General features: G+C 38.3%; 1 protein-coding gene across 13 annotated transcripts in view; it reads left to right on the top strand.

Annotated features, from left to right (window-relative positions):
* The window catches only part of MBTD1 (mbt domain containing 1), a 70,792-nt gene extending 54,125 nt beyond the window's left edge, over nt 1-16,667 (top strand). For 11 of the 13 annotated variants that reach the window (XM_053654964.1, XM_053654967.1, XM_053654972.1 and 8 more), the window contains 6 exons: nt 2,705-2,852; nt 3,715-3,797; nt 4,222-4,456; nt 4,946-5,023; nt 9,067-9,258; nt 13,448-16,667. In XM_053654964.1, coding sequence (XP_053510939.1) covers nt 2,705-2,852; nt 3,715-3,797; nt 4,222-4,456; nt 4,946-5,023; nt 9,067-9,258; nt 13,448-13,566 — 855 coding nt within the window. In that variant the 3' untranslated portion in view covers nt 13,567-16,667. The remainder of the gene's footprint in view (nt 1-2,704; nt 2,853-3,714; nt 3,798-4,221; nt 4,457-4,945; nt 5,024-9,066; nt 9,259-13,447) is intronic. The other 2 variants (XM_053654992.1, XM_053654982.1) reach the window with 1 other exon arrangement.
* Nucleotides 16,668-17,167: the final 500 nt, after the last annotated feature.

Below are 17,167 nucleotides of genomic sequence, written 5' to 3'. Positions count from 1 at the left end.
TTTTAAAAGCCCTGGCTGGTATACTTAGTGGATTGAGTACGCGCTGAGAATCAAAGGGTCGCTGGTTCAATTCTCCATCAGGGCAGATACCTGTGTTGTGGGTCAGGTCCCCAGTGCGGGGTCACGTGAGAGGCAACCGCACATTGATATTTCTCTCTTCCTCCCTCCTCCTCTAAAAATAAATAAATAAAAGCTTTAAAGAAAAGAAACAAACCCACCAAGTTACCTCTAGGAAGGTTACTCCAAGGACACAATGGGCAGTCTCACAGACATGGAAGAAAAGGGATGAGAACCGGCAAGGCGCGGGCCTGTTTGTCCCCCTCTGCTCTGTTCTGAGTCTGTGCCACTTTCCTTTGATTGACATTGTGCCCACACAGTCTGTACGTGTTGCCCCAGTCCTGCTCTGTATCACATCAGTTCCAGCTCTGATGTGTGGCTTGACAAGCAGTCTTTGTGTTTAATCCTAGTTCCTAACAGAGAATCGAGCTGAACTCACCCTTTGGCTTGGTCCCCTGAAGGGTAGAGACTAGCCCCTAGTTCAGTGAGTTGTATTTAGAAAGGAATCCCATGTGATGAGGGTAGTTCTTTCCAGGGGTCTTGGACAAAGCTGTTGACACCGGAAGAGAAAGTTATTCTATGCAGGGTGGAGCAAAAGTAGGTTTACAGTTGTATAAATAATGCAGTAATTAATAAGTAATAATACAAGAATAAACTGTGTTTCGTGTACTCAGAACTGTAAGCCTGCTTTGCCCTACCCTGTACATACCCACTGTAGAAGAAAACACCAGAAGGAAGGAACTTGGGAGTAGAGACTGAGAGATCATGTGTAACCCAGCAGCGCAGACTTGGAATGCTTGGTCAGACCTTCGGAGCTTACGTTAGTGGCAGGATGGCTTGGCGAAGCATTCTGGCATAAACAGAGGTCATACCAAAGGAAAGTTTGACTTGTAAAAGGGAACTGTCCGTAGGGGAAGGCTGAAAGTAGTGCTGTCAAACAGAATAGTGGAGAAGAGAGTCAATGGCAAGGATAAAAGGATCGAGTGTTCACAGAGAGTTGCAGGACCTGGAACTGATAACCTTTGAAGGAGTAAGAGAAGTTGTTAGTTTGATGCCCTATGTTAACTTTCAGCCGATATGTTCAGCCTGCAGGTAAAATGCAGCACTGAAAAACTAGAATGGAGAGAAACTCACAATAAAACTTGAGGGATCATTGGCATAGAAGTCTGTCTTTGACGCATTGGGTGTGGACAAGGACACCAAAACAGAAAGAACAGGGCTAACATCAGAAACTGAAGGGTTGGAGGTGAAAGGGCAGCCACCACTAAAATGTAGAGGGAATGGTCAGGGGTGAGAATATTGACCAGTTGACTGCACTGTAATGAGAGTCTGGGAGAAAAGGTTTCAAAAAGTTAAGAGTAGCCAATGGATATTGGAAACTGTGGGGAGGCTGACGTTTAAGGAGGACAAGTGTTGGAAAAAGGCACTGGATTTGACAAACTCAGGTCATTAGTAAACTTAGCAGTTTAGTAGGGTAAGGACAGAGGTCAGACTGCAAGGAGTTACTCTGTGTGTGTGTGTGTGTGTGTGTGTGTGTGTGTGTGTGTGTGTGTGTGTGTGTGTATGGATAGATGGATATAGAGAGAGATATATAGATACACAGATATAGATACATATAACTTCAATTAGGTATCTAGGTGAAGACAATATAGGAATTCATTGTACAGTGAACTGTTTCAAAATAAAGTATTTTTACTTTTTTTCCACATAAAATATTTTTAATGTAATAAATTGAGGGACATTCGATTTAGAGTATAAGAGACGGTGTTTTGGCAAAGGTACCAACGGTAATAGGACAAGCTGGAAAAGTTTGTTTGGGACGGAAAAAGAGCTGTTGCAACACTTTGAAGTGCGAAAGGGGGGGGGTGGAGACCCTGCATAACTGGCCTTAGATTCTGTTGTAAAGAAGCCTGGTTATCTGTGGAATAAGAGAGATGAAGTTAGAGCTTGAAGGTGTAAATAGTTGGAAAAACTCTTCTTATGTGGTAAATCCAAAGAAAAATAGTTATTTCTGAGTATGATTTAGAACCCAACCATAATTAGATAGTTAATTGTGAAGGAACATTCAGCCCGATCTCATGATTTCACATCACCAGGCAGTCTGCGCCTTTGGCAGAGGCACGGTTCTTCCTAAATCTCTGAAATCCCTTCTTTGTAACCCTGCTTTTATTTCTGATACACACTGGAATTTACACAGACTTTTCCATTATAATTTTAGCTATTTAACATTAAAAAACGAAGCATTTTTTAACTTTTAGGAGACCTATATGTAATAGATTTTCTTTTCTTTTAGTGTGCCGCTTAAATTTAAAGAATTGTTTTTGTGCCCTGGCTGGTGTAGCTCAGTGGATTGAGCACAGGCCTGCGAACCAGAGGATCACAGTTCAATTCCCAGTCAGGGCACATGTCTGGGTTGCAGGCTGGTTCCCTGCAGGCCAGTTCCCAGCAGGGGATGCACAAAAGGCAACCATACATTGGTGTTTCTCTCCCTCTCTCCTTCCCCTCTAAAGATAGATTAGATAGATAGATAGATAGATAGATAGATAGATAGATAGATAGATAGATAGATAGATAGATAGATTTTTTTAATTGTTTTTGTGATAACGGTGTCTAATTTCAAATATTTGGAATTTTTTTCATTTAAAAGGTGCTAGCTGACGGATTCCTGATGATTGGGATCGATGGCTCAGAAGCAGCAGATGGATCTGACTGGTTCTGTTATCACGCAACCTCCCCTTCAATTTTCCCTGTTGGTTTCTGTGAAATTAACATGATTGAACTTACTCCACCTAGAGGTACCTCATGTTAATACACACACTTAGGTTTTCCTTCTTGCTGTCTTTTTCTGTGGTATCTGTGTACAACATTGTAACACAGCCCTAGATTTCTTGCTGTGTGAATACCTAATATGTGTATATATTGCATATGTAAATATACACACATGTAAAAGAACTGTGGGATAGTCTAAAAGCACTGTATTCCAGCTAGCTTTAATAAATTGTGTTAGTATAGAATTTTTTCTGAGTATCTGTACGCTTTATAACATGAATTAGTATTCTCAAGCCCTGTTGAGATGGTGATATAGACTCAATGGATTATTGCATACATTAACTTCTTTTAAAAACAGATTCTTTAGTTCAGGGGGGCAGGTTTTCATTTTTAGGTTCCCATGTGGCTTTCAAAAGATACGCCCTTAAATAGTTCTTGTGGCCTGACCATTAACTTTCCTAATTTCAATATCTGAGCCTATGTTTTTCTCTTAAGAAAAGAAGGGGAAGCCAAAACCAAAGGTCTATAAAAATAGTATTTGTCCAGCTAGGTTTTTTTTTCTTTCAAAGAACAAAAAATGTCATTGGGAAATTGTAAATGTTCGACTACTGTAAGCCTAGAATTGAAGAAGCAAAAGTCTACAGTTCTTACAGTAGAGGACAGAAGAGTCACTTACTGGGATAAGTGGGTACACTAGTGTCCGCTTAGAAAAGGAGGAATAGCCTAGTGACATGGAGGAATTATTATACTCAGTGGTTTTAGAGCATGAGTTAAAGGTTTGTCATATACCCTAATATCTGAGCGTATACTGAGTTACCTTTTTTAACCTGCTTTTTGTGTTATGCTAATTTGAAATGAACTGCTACTTAAACCAGGTCTGTCTTTCAGGTTACACTAAACTTCCTTTTAAATGGTTTGACTACCTCAGGGAAACGGGCTCCGTTGCAGCACCAGTAAAGCTGTTTAATAAGGTAAATGCAGACGCTGGCATAATAACTTGGCGGGATTTTACACACAAATGCAAACCATTATTTGATCAAAATATATTAGAATTTCTTAGTGGAGATTTGTATTTTAAGGAATAGAGTGATAGAACAATATAAATTCATTTTTTAACTGAAGAAGTAAAGCTTGTTTCCAGACTTTGTTTTATTTTTTAATCTGAGTAAAATGGGAATGAGTACATTGCCTAACTAGTTCTTAAATGCTTTACCTTTTTATGTTTCGGTAACTAAAGAGTTATTTAGGTTGGGTTTTTTGTTGCTGTTGTTGTTGTTGTTTTTTGGTTTAAATTATGTTACTTGGTTACTTTGCTTTCTTGTTTTCCTCTGTAGTGATAGTGGAGTCATGCGTCCTTCTTTTCACCAGTGTTAATGTTTTGCTTCTCCATGTCAGGATGTTCCAAATCACGGATTCCGTGTAGGAATGAAATTAGAAGCAGTAGATCTCATGGAGCCACGTTTAATATGTGTAGCCACAGTAACTCGAATTATTCATCGTCTCTTGAGGATACATTTTGATGGATGGGAAGAAGAGTATGATCAGTGGGTAGACTGTGAGTCCCCTGACCTCTATCCTGTAGGGTGGTGTCAGTTAACTGGATATCAACTACAGCCTCCAGCATCACAGTGTAAGTTGGTATACAGAAAAGGTGTCCTTTTGTAAAAATCAGCAATTCTTCAGAGGACTATCTCACATAAATCATCTTGTGAGCTCACAGGACAAGAATATACCTGTGTCTGATTGGTTGCCAGGTAAGATCTTAAGACTCAACAACAATATCACAGAATCAGACCGTGTGTACCATGGCCGTGTGACTCAGTTGTCAGTTACATGATGACTGTTAGAAACACAACAGTAGGAGCACTCACCAAATTATACTAGACTTATGTTAATGAGTTTTAAATTACAGGCATAAGATTTACTGGTGTATTATAGTTATTTACTGAATAAGTAGTGGAATCTGTATGGTGCTGAGATTCATGGTTTATCTGAACAAGCACCCTTATTTTCAAAGCAGTATGCACTTATGGTCTTGGTAAAGATAGTTCATCTAAGTTGTACCTGTAGTTAGTTGTAATCAACTAGCTGGTACCAATTTTCCCTTTTTATTTTTCAGCGTCAAGAGAAAGCCAATCAGGTTCATCAAAACAGAAGAAAAAGGCTAAGTCCCAGCAATACAAAGGACATAAGAAAAGTGGGTCATCACATGGTGTTTATATACATTTTCTAAATTGTTAACCAATTGGGGTCATGGTATTTTTGCACAGAAAATCATATCCCTTGTGAGAACTGACAACTGTACATTGTGTATTATGCTTAAAGGTGCAGTATGCTATAAAAGGCAACCATTTTCAGTGATGAGGAACACATATTTTAATTGACAGGAAAAACTATTGCCATGATATTTGTAACATGTTAAAGTATAGAGTCTAAAAAAAATAGAGTCTACAAATGATTTCTGAAATAATATGTAAAACCTACTGGGAATTAATTCTTTTTTAAACCCTTTCTATTAAAAAAGTTATAAGCAGATGTTTAATGCTTATAATAGACCAGGAACCTAATAAACCCAAAACTCTTACCAAAACACTCTAGATCAGTGCTTACAAGAAATTCAACTTGATGGCTAACAAAGTTAAGCTTAAGAAAAAATGTTTAAGTACAATTTCTTCTTTTTTTAAATTGACTTATTTTAGATGGGGGAAAAGGGGTAAAGAGAGAAACATTGAGTTGTTCTAATTACACATTCACTGGTTGATTCTTTAACTTTTTTTTACTGATTTTAGAGAGGGGAGAGGGAAGGGAAGGGACAGACAGAAACATCAGTTGATTGCCTGTTGCATGAACCCCAGTTGGGAACCGAACATGCAGCGCTTTTGTTTGCAGGATGGCTCTCCAACCTACTGAGCCACACGGGCCAGGTTGGCTTGTGGCCCTTACACATTCATTGGTTGATTCTTGTATGTGACCTGACCAGTGATCAGACCCACAATAGTGGCCTGTCAGGACAACAGTCTACTCAGCTGAGCTAATTGGCCAGAGCTGAATATACTTTCTGTATTGTATTTTACCTTACAATGAGTGTTCATTGGAATTAATAGCCAAAATAGTATAAAATATATTGACAGCTCTACCTGAGTCTTAAAGTCTTTTCTCCCCACCATAGAAAGCCATAGATTCAAAGATGGTCGTGGAGTATTTTATTCTAAGATTATTTTCATGTAAAGCTATTTTTAAAACTTAAAAAGTAGATTTGAGGATTAAAAGTGAAAGCTTTTTTGTTCCAACTGACCTGCCATAAGTTCAAATAAGTGCTAATCTGTCTCATTAACAACCAAATGACCGAGAGGTATAAAAAAATCAGTATACCCTGACCTTTTAGATTATAGTTGTTACTTCATAATTCTTTCAGTGGGGAACTTAGAACCTTCTCCCAGCCAGTGCAGTGGTGCTTCAGTTTCCTTGCAGCAGGAAGCTCAGATCAGCCTCCCATCAGCGATGACTTGTAGGCCTCCCACCCTCTCTTTTGTATTATTGGCATAGGCCTCCCACAGGCCCAGAATTATTTTGCCCACAGGTTGCTTGCCATGTTTGATAATCATGTAAAAAAAACTTTCAAGAGCGTTGCCAGGCAGATCAAAGTGATTTCCCATGTATCTGGAGATGATTAGGAAAAATTCACATGGAGCTTTGTCAGTGGACTGACCACATCGCCAAGGTTGGTGTAAGGTTGGTCAGAATAGCACAGTCTGCTCTAGCTGTATTTTCCCTTGTTATTGAACCATAGTTTCTGATTTCAGAATTTTCATTCCAAGATGTTGAATTAAGAATGTTTTTTATTACTTTGTGGTTAATGAAAATACTTCTTACAGGTAATTTCTGAGCATTGTCGACACAATTCACATGCCTCCCTCTACTGTGACTCTTGCAGGGTTTGTGTGTGGTTGGTGGAGCGTGATGATTTTGAGTCAGTGGGCTGGGAACAGGAGAGGAGATGGGAAATTAACGGAGAGAACACATCAGTGCCCGTTTAACATGATCAGGTTTCTGGATGATCTAGAAAAAATAATTTAGCTATAAACACATGTGTTCTTCAACATTTTAATAGCTCATGATGTCACCTCTAATGTCTTTAAAGTGTCCTTTGGACATAGAAAGGAAGAGAACTGTGAACTCAGAATCTCTTACTTGTATACCCTTGGGGCCAGATGTGTTTTGGAATTTAGAGTTTTTTAGATTTTAGAAAAGTACAGTATGTGTGACATATATTAATATAACACCCCTTACAGACTCTGGAGCATTTTTATGAAGCAAAATATATATAAATATTTACATTGAATGGACCAAATAAAGATTATAAGTAGTATCACCAAGTGAGGTCTGGTTTTGTTACCAAAGTTTTATTTTAAAATTTGAATTTCGGAATTGAGGTTAAGGAACTATAGTGCCATCTGAATGAAAAACAGCCTTAATTATAAGGAAGTTGTTTGTTCCTTTTATTTTTTTATATTACTCAACAAATCATTTGTTAGAAATTTTTTCCACAAAACCTACCCAAATAATAAAGAATTTGGAAGCCCTGGCTGGCGTAGCTCAGTGGATTGAGCACGGGCCTGCGAACACAGAGTATCGTGGTTCGATTCCCAGTCAGGGCACATGCCTGGGTTGCAGGCCAGTTCCCAACAGGGGACGCATGAGAGGCAACCATACATTGATATTTCTCTCCCACTCTTTCTCCTTCCCTTCCCCTCTCTCGAAAAATAAATAAAATATTTTTTTAAAAAAAAAGAATTTGGTGTTCAGACACCTAAGTCGGTCAGATTTAATCAATAGTAGATAGGCCACAAAACCTTTCACTTGTTTGAACTTTGCCCACAGATTATTGTATTCTGGCTCTGTTTTCTTCTTACAGCTCTTCAGTCTTTACCTAAATCATCCATCAGTGTATTCGTTGGTAGGGCTTATTTCTTACAGAAATAGACATTGGTTGGTTTCATTATTCTAGTTTGTTTTGTAACGAGCTGCATCAATGCTCTAAAGGGATAACTCTTCACTGGTGTTTTGTAAAAGCAAGTCATGCTCTGCCAAAAGAGTCGTGTCGACTGTGTGCATGTGATCTGTCCAATCCAAAAGCCTTTTTTTCCTTAAGGGTTAGTCATTCTGGGGTCAGAAGACCAGCACTGGTTTCTGTACCATCTCCAGGGACCATTAGAAGTGGCAGAGAATCGAAGATTCTCTTGCATTTTTGCCTCTAGGTGTGCCGTACGTTAGAAAAAGTCTCAGTGATTGCTGTGTGTGGTTTGGGTTGGCAGTGGAGTTGAATGTGTACTCACTGGTACCTTAGTTTTTAGATCATTTTACATAGTTACAATATCTGACAGGTTTATTTATCTTTTAGTCCTGATTTTGTAAAGCATAATTTCTCATTGCCCTTGCCCGGGTCATTTGTATACTCTGGAAGGAAACAAATACAGTTTATAGTCACAAATATATGTAAGTATTCCTTAGCTTTCAACCTGACTAATACAGTATGCTTGATTGTTCAATATTTTCAAATTTTAGAATATCTTTTTTGTTAGTGAAAGCATTATATACATTTTTGAAGCCTTATGTTTGTTTCAGAAACTATTTCAAAAGAAATTAGACTGCTTAAGAACTTGCAGGCAACAGGCTTTAAATTTTAGAATTGCTCTTCAGAATAAGAATTACAAGTTTTCTAAACTAGTGGATTATAAACCAAAAGTTAGGGAAGCACACTTTATATTGGTGAAACCCTGCCAGCCTAGACAGTGCATTAGACCCTGTGATTTCTCCCTGAAGGGCAGTGTTTCCGTTTACTCAGGCAGTGAATTGCTCCTCCCCAAGCAGGGTCTCAAAAACTTCGCTCTCTCGCACAGAATTCTCAGCTCCCTTCAAGCTAAAATTTTTGTGAAGATAATAAGCCAACTCTTCTCCATACCAAATGCTTTCTGTAGGTCATTTTGCTTGATTATGTTTTAAATTTATTTGAGAGTCAGGAACCAGGATTACTAGACTCTCAGTGACTAGAAAAATACCGTCCCCCACATCTGTGCCCAACCCACACATACACAGTCCTTGTTTTTAGAAATGCAAACCTTGCTTCGTTGGTTCTCCTTTCAGAGTCTCCTGTGCAACACAATTTTTCCTAGTTATATAATGCACTTTTCTTGCCAGGCGTGTAAGTGAAAGCTTACTTTAGTTTGACTTGATATTTAGAGAGGAAGATGCCAATTGGGAAGAAGCCTGTCAGTTTGTCGAGCCTGCCCATGACAGGTGGGGTGCGGAGGAGCTTCTCTGGTGACGAAGAGTTGACTCCTCCTCCATATCGAACCCTTCCAGCACAGACAGCCCTGGAGGCCTTCCCACCTCCCAGCACTAGCCGAGAGTTCAGTCCCAGCCTCAAAACAGGTAATCAGTTACATCAGCACCTCAGGTACTATACAGGGTCAAGTCTGGGCAGGGTGGTGGGAGTCAAAGCATGGTCTGGCATGACAGGTGCTGACTCATTAAATTTTTCTTTTCTTTCAACTAAAAATTTCATTGTCACTAAGATGAATCATCAGGGAGGGAAATTTTTTAATTTTTTTTTTTAACAAACCATTTCTGAGCTTCAGATTAGGGTAAAGCTATAATTTCAGTTTATGGAATTGTAAAACAACATGGACTAGTTTGTGATTTCATTAAAATAGTTGACCATTTGCATTGCAGAATTCTACGGGACTTGCCCAAGGAGAGAAATACGCCGTTAGGGATCAATCTGATTAATCTCATCCAAAGATGAGGCTTCGATCCTAGCATTCCACAGCATCTCAGTCGTTAGAAAGGCTGTGTTTTGTGTTTCGGTGTAATTTGATTCTGGTAGTAACATTTTCCACGGTCTTAAGTCGGAAGGCATGGACTTGGAAATACAATACCTGTGTGGTTTTGGTGTTGAATTTGAGTGAAATTTATTTCCATAATTTCACATTTACTTATGTACAGTGACTAATTAAATTATATTTGAGTTTAATTGATTAGGCCAAGCTGGTAGATTGTACAGAAGACTACAAAAGGTTTTGCCCTTTGTAACTGCTAAGAATAAATGTGTTATCATAGAATATCAGAAAGACTTCACTTGCATGTGATGAACTTCAGCAGACGTGAGGACATATCAGACGGAAAACCAAAGTTGTATCTGCCTCCTAACTGTTGCTTTTAAGCCATATTGTTTTGTTTAAAATGCCATTGAACACCCAGGTGGGACTTAGTGCCAGTTTTCTGCTCATTTATTTTGTTGGTTGGTTGGTTGTATTTTTGCACCTCAAGATATCAGCCTTTTTATTTTTCTTGCCATTTTAACCCTAACAGTGTTAATAGGTCATCTTGAGCCTTCCCAGTCTGTTTTCTCTAATATCCTTATACCTTCTACATATATATGTATGTGTGTATATATATATGTGTGTATCTATACATAATATATATACATGTTCATGTGTATATATAGTATATGTGTGTGTGTGTATATAAAAATAGAGTAGGGCTGCAAATCCAAGTTTATCTGCTCTTTAATGGAAAAATCTTCAAAGTCTATCTAAAGAACATTACAGTTTTCTTATTTGTCTTTAATTTTTTCTTGTTTGTACTTGTTACTTATGAAGTAGTCTTTCAGCCTAAGTACTTACAGATATTGTGAGCTCCGGATATATTTGAATTTGTGTTGGATTTTCGATGTATTGTCTTTAAGCATTAGACTGCAAAGCATTATCATGTTTTGAGACAAGAATCCCACTTTGTGAGAGGTCACTGATGCGTGTGCAGCAGAACTAGAACCCCCACGGCCCCGAGAACGTAGAGTAGGTAGGTGAATAGGAAGGAGACACAGGCCTCGGATCATCATTCTTCAGCCAGTGTCTGAGCTGGGTCCCCTGTGTGGCACCGGTTTGACGTCACTCTGGTGAAACCGTAAGGACTGCAGTGTCTTAACCATGTCAGAGCTGCTGCTGGTTAGCTGTTGGGCTTACTACATTTGTGGACTTCTTGCCAGGAAAATGTGATTTCCGTTCATCTCCTGAAATGTTGGTTATTAGAGTCAGCAAAGTGACTTCCTTTTAAAACGAGAGCTAAGAAAATGCATTGTGTAGAAGGTGAAATGTAGCCCAGGCTCTACTTCAGTCATCCATCCTTCTCTGACAGGAAGACCTGGAAAGGAGAGGTGATTAGTGCGAAGAGACCAGACAGGCCTTCTTTTAGTTTCCATTGAAACAAAAAAGGCATTAAAACACCCCGCATCTGAGTGAATGTTTCACCTTTATCTTGAGTTACTTTTTTTTTAAGCACATTGTTTCCATATGTTAACGTGAGTAAAAGCATAATCCAGAAATTTGTTGCTAACAGCAAATGCAAATAGTTTCAGGATGTGCTTTAGAATCTCAGCTTACCTTTTCTTGCATTTAAAAAAAAAACAAAAACATCTGTTTGAATGGCACATGTTTGGTCTTGAAGCACGATAATTCTTTTATCATTCATTTAGCCATTTATCATCATTTAACAAGATATTGTTTTAATCAACCTTTTATTGTGGGTACTGCACCTTTAATGAAACTTTGGGTTTTTTTCCTTTTTTGTGTGTTTATCTTCATGGTATTGTGTAGGTGTCCTTAACAATGCATGTTGGTTAGGTTTGAAGGATAACTATTACATACTTGATACTCTTTATAAAAGCATTTTTACTAAGTAATTTATTTAAGAAAGGAAGAACCATACAGCCCTGTTTCCTTTATCTTACCCTTTTTGCTTTTACCTGATTGATGCTTGTTTCGCTGTTGTTATAGGTAGAGTGTATTCACTTTCCTGTCTTTGGACTATTACGTTTTTTAACATCATTACCAAAACAAGTAAAATAAAATGAATTGGTATCTCTGAAAAGACAGTTCTTTTAATTATTAAATAAAATGTCAAAGACCATTATTTTTGAAACTCATCTTTTGTAACAAATCAAGGCATGATAATTTTCTGTGATTGCACCGTCTGGCTTTGAAAAGTGTAGCCATTTGAATATTATTCTGCATGGCAACACTGTCAGGGCACTGCTTTCTGAAAACTGAGTTGGCCACTGCTCTTCTCATACTAAGTCCCAGTTCTCCCCCGTAAACTAACGTTACTCTGTATAAGCCATTCCCGGTTTACATTCCATGTGTGTGCATCCCCTTACTCTAACCGTTAGAGAAAGATCCATAGAGGGGAGCACAGAATACTCCCCTTATCTTTGGAGCCCGTGCCTGCAGGAAGCAAGCAGCTTACTCAGTCACACGCCAAGATGCGTGTGTGGGGGGAGCACTGTGCTGCCCCAGCTTCTTAGTCAGATGATGCAGCCAGTGGGCTCCTGCTGCTCATAGCCCTTCAAGACTGCTAGTCTCGAGTTGTCAGGGTTCTATGTGAGATGTCTTTGTTTCAGAATATTCGGTCAAATTTTAAAAGAAGCATGGGGCACAGGTAAGATAGGGAAAGCACAGTTTGTTACCTCTGTTGCATAGACGTGAGAAGAAACTTGGTGCTGCTCACCATGGGGTTGGATTCCAGGGAGCCCGTTAGCGTACAAGGTCGCCTGCTCTTTAACCTGCGTGAGACCTCACCAACTCAGTTTTGGTTAAATGATAACTTTTTTAAAAAACCTGAACACATTTTAAGATTCGTTGTTACTAAGACTTGTTTTTAACACTTAGCTGAGATCATTTTTATTCAACAATTGAAGAAATAATTTTTTGGAAGGGAGGAATTCTATAGGAAGTAGGGGGTAGATCTCAGAGAAAGGAATTAGGTCAGTCTGAAGTTACTGGATAATTGTATTGAGGGACAGTGATTTGAGTTAAGACGGATTTATAAAAACAGTTAGCCAGATCTCAGAATTAAACAGCCTAAAATTTTTACATAAGATCAGTGCTGAGCCCAGCAAAGAAAAAAAAATTTTTTTTGCCTTCCTCTTTGTCCGTGCATTAGAAAGAGCCCCACTAGCTTAGCTTAGGTTGCTACCCAGAAATCTAAACCCCGCTGAAAATATTAGAAACTGAAAAAATGACTTCATAAAAATAAAGACTAAATAGAACAGGGCATTTCTGCAAATTGAAAACTGCCTGTACTGTTCATTTTTGTTCATTAAAAAGCAGGTCATCAGATAAGAACTCAGTTAATTTATATCTTTTCTTCAAGGAGTCTTTTTAATAAAGGTATGCTCCCCGGAGTTAATAAGATTGTGTTAAAGTCATTTTTTGTGTGTGGTTACTTATTAAATATATTTCTGGACCATGCAACCTAATACATCATTGTTCTTATAGACATTGACATAAAAGTGAATACTTACCCATAAGAAAAACTCAAATTTTTCTAGTCAAATTAACGATCTTTATTATCTTGAATATCTTGTTGAAAGTGTCTGTGGTGCAGTGTCCAGTGTGCAGTATTGTTCTGTATTGAAACTTTCTGTCAGTACACTGTGAAAATTAAAATTAGTAGCTAAATGTTTATACCTAAATGTCAGGCCAGTGGAATATGAAGATTAAAAGCAATCTGAATATTCCAGAAAGGCTTAATAACATCCTGTACATTTATCTCTCTCGTGCAGTGACTACATTGCAGCTGAAGGAGGAGTTAATAGATGGAGAGGACTATAACTTCCTCCAAGGAGCGTCTGATCAGGAAAGCAACGGCTCCGCCAACTTCTACATCAAACAGGAGCCCTGAGTGGCTCAGAGACCCAGGGTGGGAGGGGAAGACTTTTACACAGGACTGATTTGTAGTCAATCCAGCTGTACAGCGGGGCTATTCTACTGGGACATTTTGCTAAACATAGAAAATTTCAGTTCCAGATTTTTCAGGCGGGTGGGGAAACTATTTTAGTCATGGGGGGAAATTTTTCAATTTATAAAGATGGACAATTTTTGTGTTGTATTTGAAGATTTTGAAAGAATTTTGTAATATTTTACACATTTGGATTTATGTGCATTGTTAACAAGAACTGAAATTCTAACTTTTTGGTAAGATTAAAGTTTAGGTAGCAGGATTGAAGGCAATGATTTAAGAAGGATATAGGTGTAAAATGCAAGTGAACTGTCCACACAAATGAACCTTTTTGGTACCTGGTGGGAGATTTGGGGATTTCCGAGGTTAGGCCAGTCACATCTCCAGCTTCCTTTGCTGCAGAAACACGCAACTGAGCATCCGGCCCCCTGGAGGGTTGGTTCATCACCGCCTAGGTCACAGACAGGTGATCAGAGCTCTGCTCGTTGGTGTTTTATTGCAGCCCATTTTAAACATTTGTACAAAAGTGTTTTTCATTCTGTGAAAATCTATTTGGAGTTCTATATGAAACTGGAAGAACTCTGGATACTTTTATATGTTCTTTAATTTAAAAATGAGTAAAATTATCCTAACACTAAAGTGTTAACTGGAATGGTTGACCAGATATACAGGATGTCAGTCTACATTTTGGAGGGTTGGGGAAAATGCAATATTATCCTAAGTTTCTTTCATTTTCCTTACTAAAAAGTATGCTACAAAGGGGAGTTTGATTAGTTCTCTGCCACCTCCCTCCATTTGTGAGATAGTACTTGGAATAACCACACCCCAAAACAGATGTTCTGTATCAGGAGAATCAAATTCTAAGTTGTTTAAAGCCTAAATAAGTTCGAGATTTCAAAATCATTCCAGCTGTGCTTTTAACTATTCTGGATTTGTTAGAAATTAATTTGAAAGAGAATTTAATTTTCTTGAAATTCCATATATATCTATATAGTATGAATTGTCTTTATTTGTGTTCACAATTAGTTGGAACAGTAATAACTGATTTGGACCATTTTGAACATTCCCTGTTTTAAAGTTCACATGGCTTCCTTTCAGAAAAAGGATCTAAGGGGAACTTGGTGAAAGGTTTGCTCTCTGCACGTTCTCACTTTCCGAGTTGTGACTGAATGAGCTCTAGCGTTTACCAGTGGGGTTCATAAACTAAACTCTCAGGAATTACTGCATCTGTTGTAGAAGTGCTTCTGGGTCTTAGCCTGGCCTCTTCAGAGTGGTAACACTGACCGTCTCCTCTGGAATATAGGTAGGGCTAATTAGGAATTAATCAAAATGATTAAACTCTACAGTCCTTCAGCCTATGGAATGCTTTAAAAGATGTTAATGGAAAGTCCCAGGAGACCATGTTAGGTAAGATTTTTGTTTGAATTTTAAAATTCATAGAACGTTAAAAACCAGCAATTTATTTTCTAAAATAATGCTCTACTTTTGGGAATAATAGCATTGGTAATACGCACAGGTTTACCTCATTCTATGCAAGAGAGGGGTTAATAACATAAGGTTTTGTAGTTGCTACTGGAAGTAAAATTTGTTACTTTAGAGTGTAAGAATTTATGGAATCGCATGTCAACATTTCTTAATACTGATTCTTTAGGGGCATAAATGTAGATCATATCAATGCCAAGTTGATTCTCATGTGTCAAATATATGTGAATTCAGCTTTTAAATTACTGGATATTTATCTTAAACATTACCGAGAGGGACCTACTGTAAATGTGACGTCCTCACACTTTCCAGATCTTTAACTTGTAAGGATCTTCCCATAAATGTAAAGCCTAGAAGACCTTCCAAAGCGAGAGTTACAACCATCTCTATTCTCAGACTCAGTGAATTCAATCCAGGACTCTGATTGCATGATGTGGGCACAAGAAGCCCGTCGTATGGCATGCTCTGCCAGTACCTTGGGCTTAAGGGCTCTACAGGGAACTGAGTAAGTCAGGAGAGATTGGATTTGGAGCCTGGTAATTAGATCTGTGAAATGCTCATTTGTTTATAAGCTTCCAGTTCTAGAGCAAAACCAGGCTCTGGGAGTTTCTGAATTTCCCGCCTGTTCATGGTGTTTCTTCTCTCGATCCCATGGCCAACAGTTAAAGGTTGGTAAGGACTTCCTGCAGTCTACACACATCTGCAGCCCTCTTCGCTGTGCAGACTTGCACTCCTCCTGCTGACTAACAGAGGCGAGTTCACACGGAGGAGATTCATGAATTAGCCATAACTCCACTAGTACCCCTCAATGGCCCCGTTCTCTCTTACGGTTCAAAATGTACTGCTGACCTTGGGTTTGTTTCTGTTTTTTTTTTTTCCTGGTAGGATTATTTGGGGCTTTTGGTAGTTTAAACTCTTTAACTTTTTTTTTTTTTTTTTTTTTTTTTTTGCTGTGTATGAGGAAAGCTAAAGCTGTTATCCACTTCTTATTCTACGGATACTAACACGGGTTTTCAGTGTTTGTTTGTTTTTATTATTATTAATTTTGCGTGATGTGAATACCCTCTCCCATCAATATTTGTATTATGGTGCTATATATTTGGTAATGATCCTTTACTATTGGGAAGGGATTTTAAAAATACTGTGATTAAACTGGGTTTCTTCCTTTGATTTTCATATTTTAAATATAAAGCCACAGTCATTTATACAAAAGAAAAGCGTCTGTCCCTGGGCAAATCTTTGGAGGACAGAGGTCAAACTAAACTGCATAAGGTTTTTACATCATTTCTGTATGTATTTGATATATAGACCAATATCTGTACAAATTTAATCTTTTATTTTCTTGGTAACTTGTGATCATTGAGAAAGGATTTGAAACTTTCTCAGGAAGTGTATATAATGGCGTGAAAAATTCTTGGGAGAAATTTATGTTCCTTTCATTTTTACCAAATTGCAAATTTTCAGCATGGATGTAAAAGCATTAAAATTATAACTTTGTGTACAAGATGAAAATAATTCACTAAATTTGCCCTTTTTTACACAAAATAAAATATTAAAGTTAAGTTGTGTTTTGAGCGGTTTTTTAATACACTTTTGTCTTTGAGAGGTTTCCTCTTTTTTTTCCTTAAAAATATCAAGTGCCTTCTGTAAGCAATCAGAGGCCCTTGTGAAAGTCCATTCAGTTTTTTCCTCACAGAACCCGCAGTCTAATAAGGTAAAAGGAAGGTCATGAGTGAGAACTGACTACTTTCTGACAAGGAAGGAAAAGAATGTGGGCGGATATATGGACAAGGTCACGTTTGAGACGGGGTTTCGCTGACAAAGGCACAACACACAACAGGAGCAGAGGTAAGTGTGGACCACTTAAGGGGGGTTTGTTTTTATTTTTAATTCTTCTAACATTGTAAAACATCGGCAGGTCTGGCTCATTCCCTCTCCATCCCTGCCAAACCTGGGGGCGGGTCTGCCTTGTTTGCTCTGCCTTTATTTTGCCTGTGATGACCAAGATACAAAGGCATCTGCTGCATTGGACTCCAAAGTTCACACTGTCCTCGCCTTTCTA

Source organism: Artibeus jamaicensis, unplaced genomic scaffold, assembly GCF_021234435.1.
Source record: "Artibeus jamaicensis isolate MK-2021 breed Jamaican fruit bat unplaced genomic scaffold, CSHL_Jam_final contig_1998, whole genome shotgun sequence".
Lineage (NCBI taxonomy): Eukaryota > Metazoa > Chordata > Mammalia > Chiroptera > Phyllostomidae > Artibeus > Artibeus jamaicensis.
This window is presented reverse-complemented; position numbering and strand designations above follow the sequence as displayed.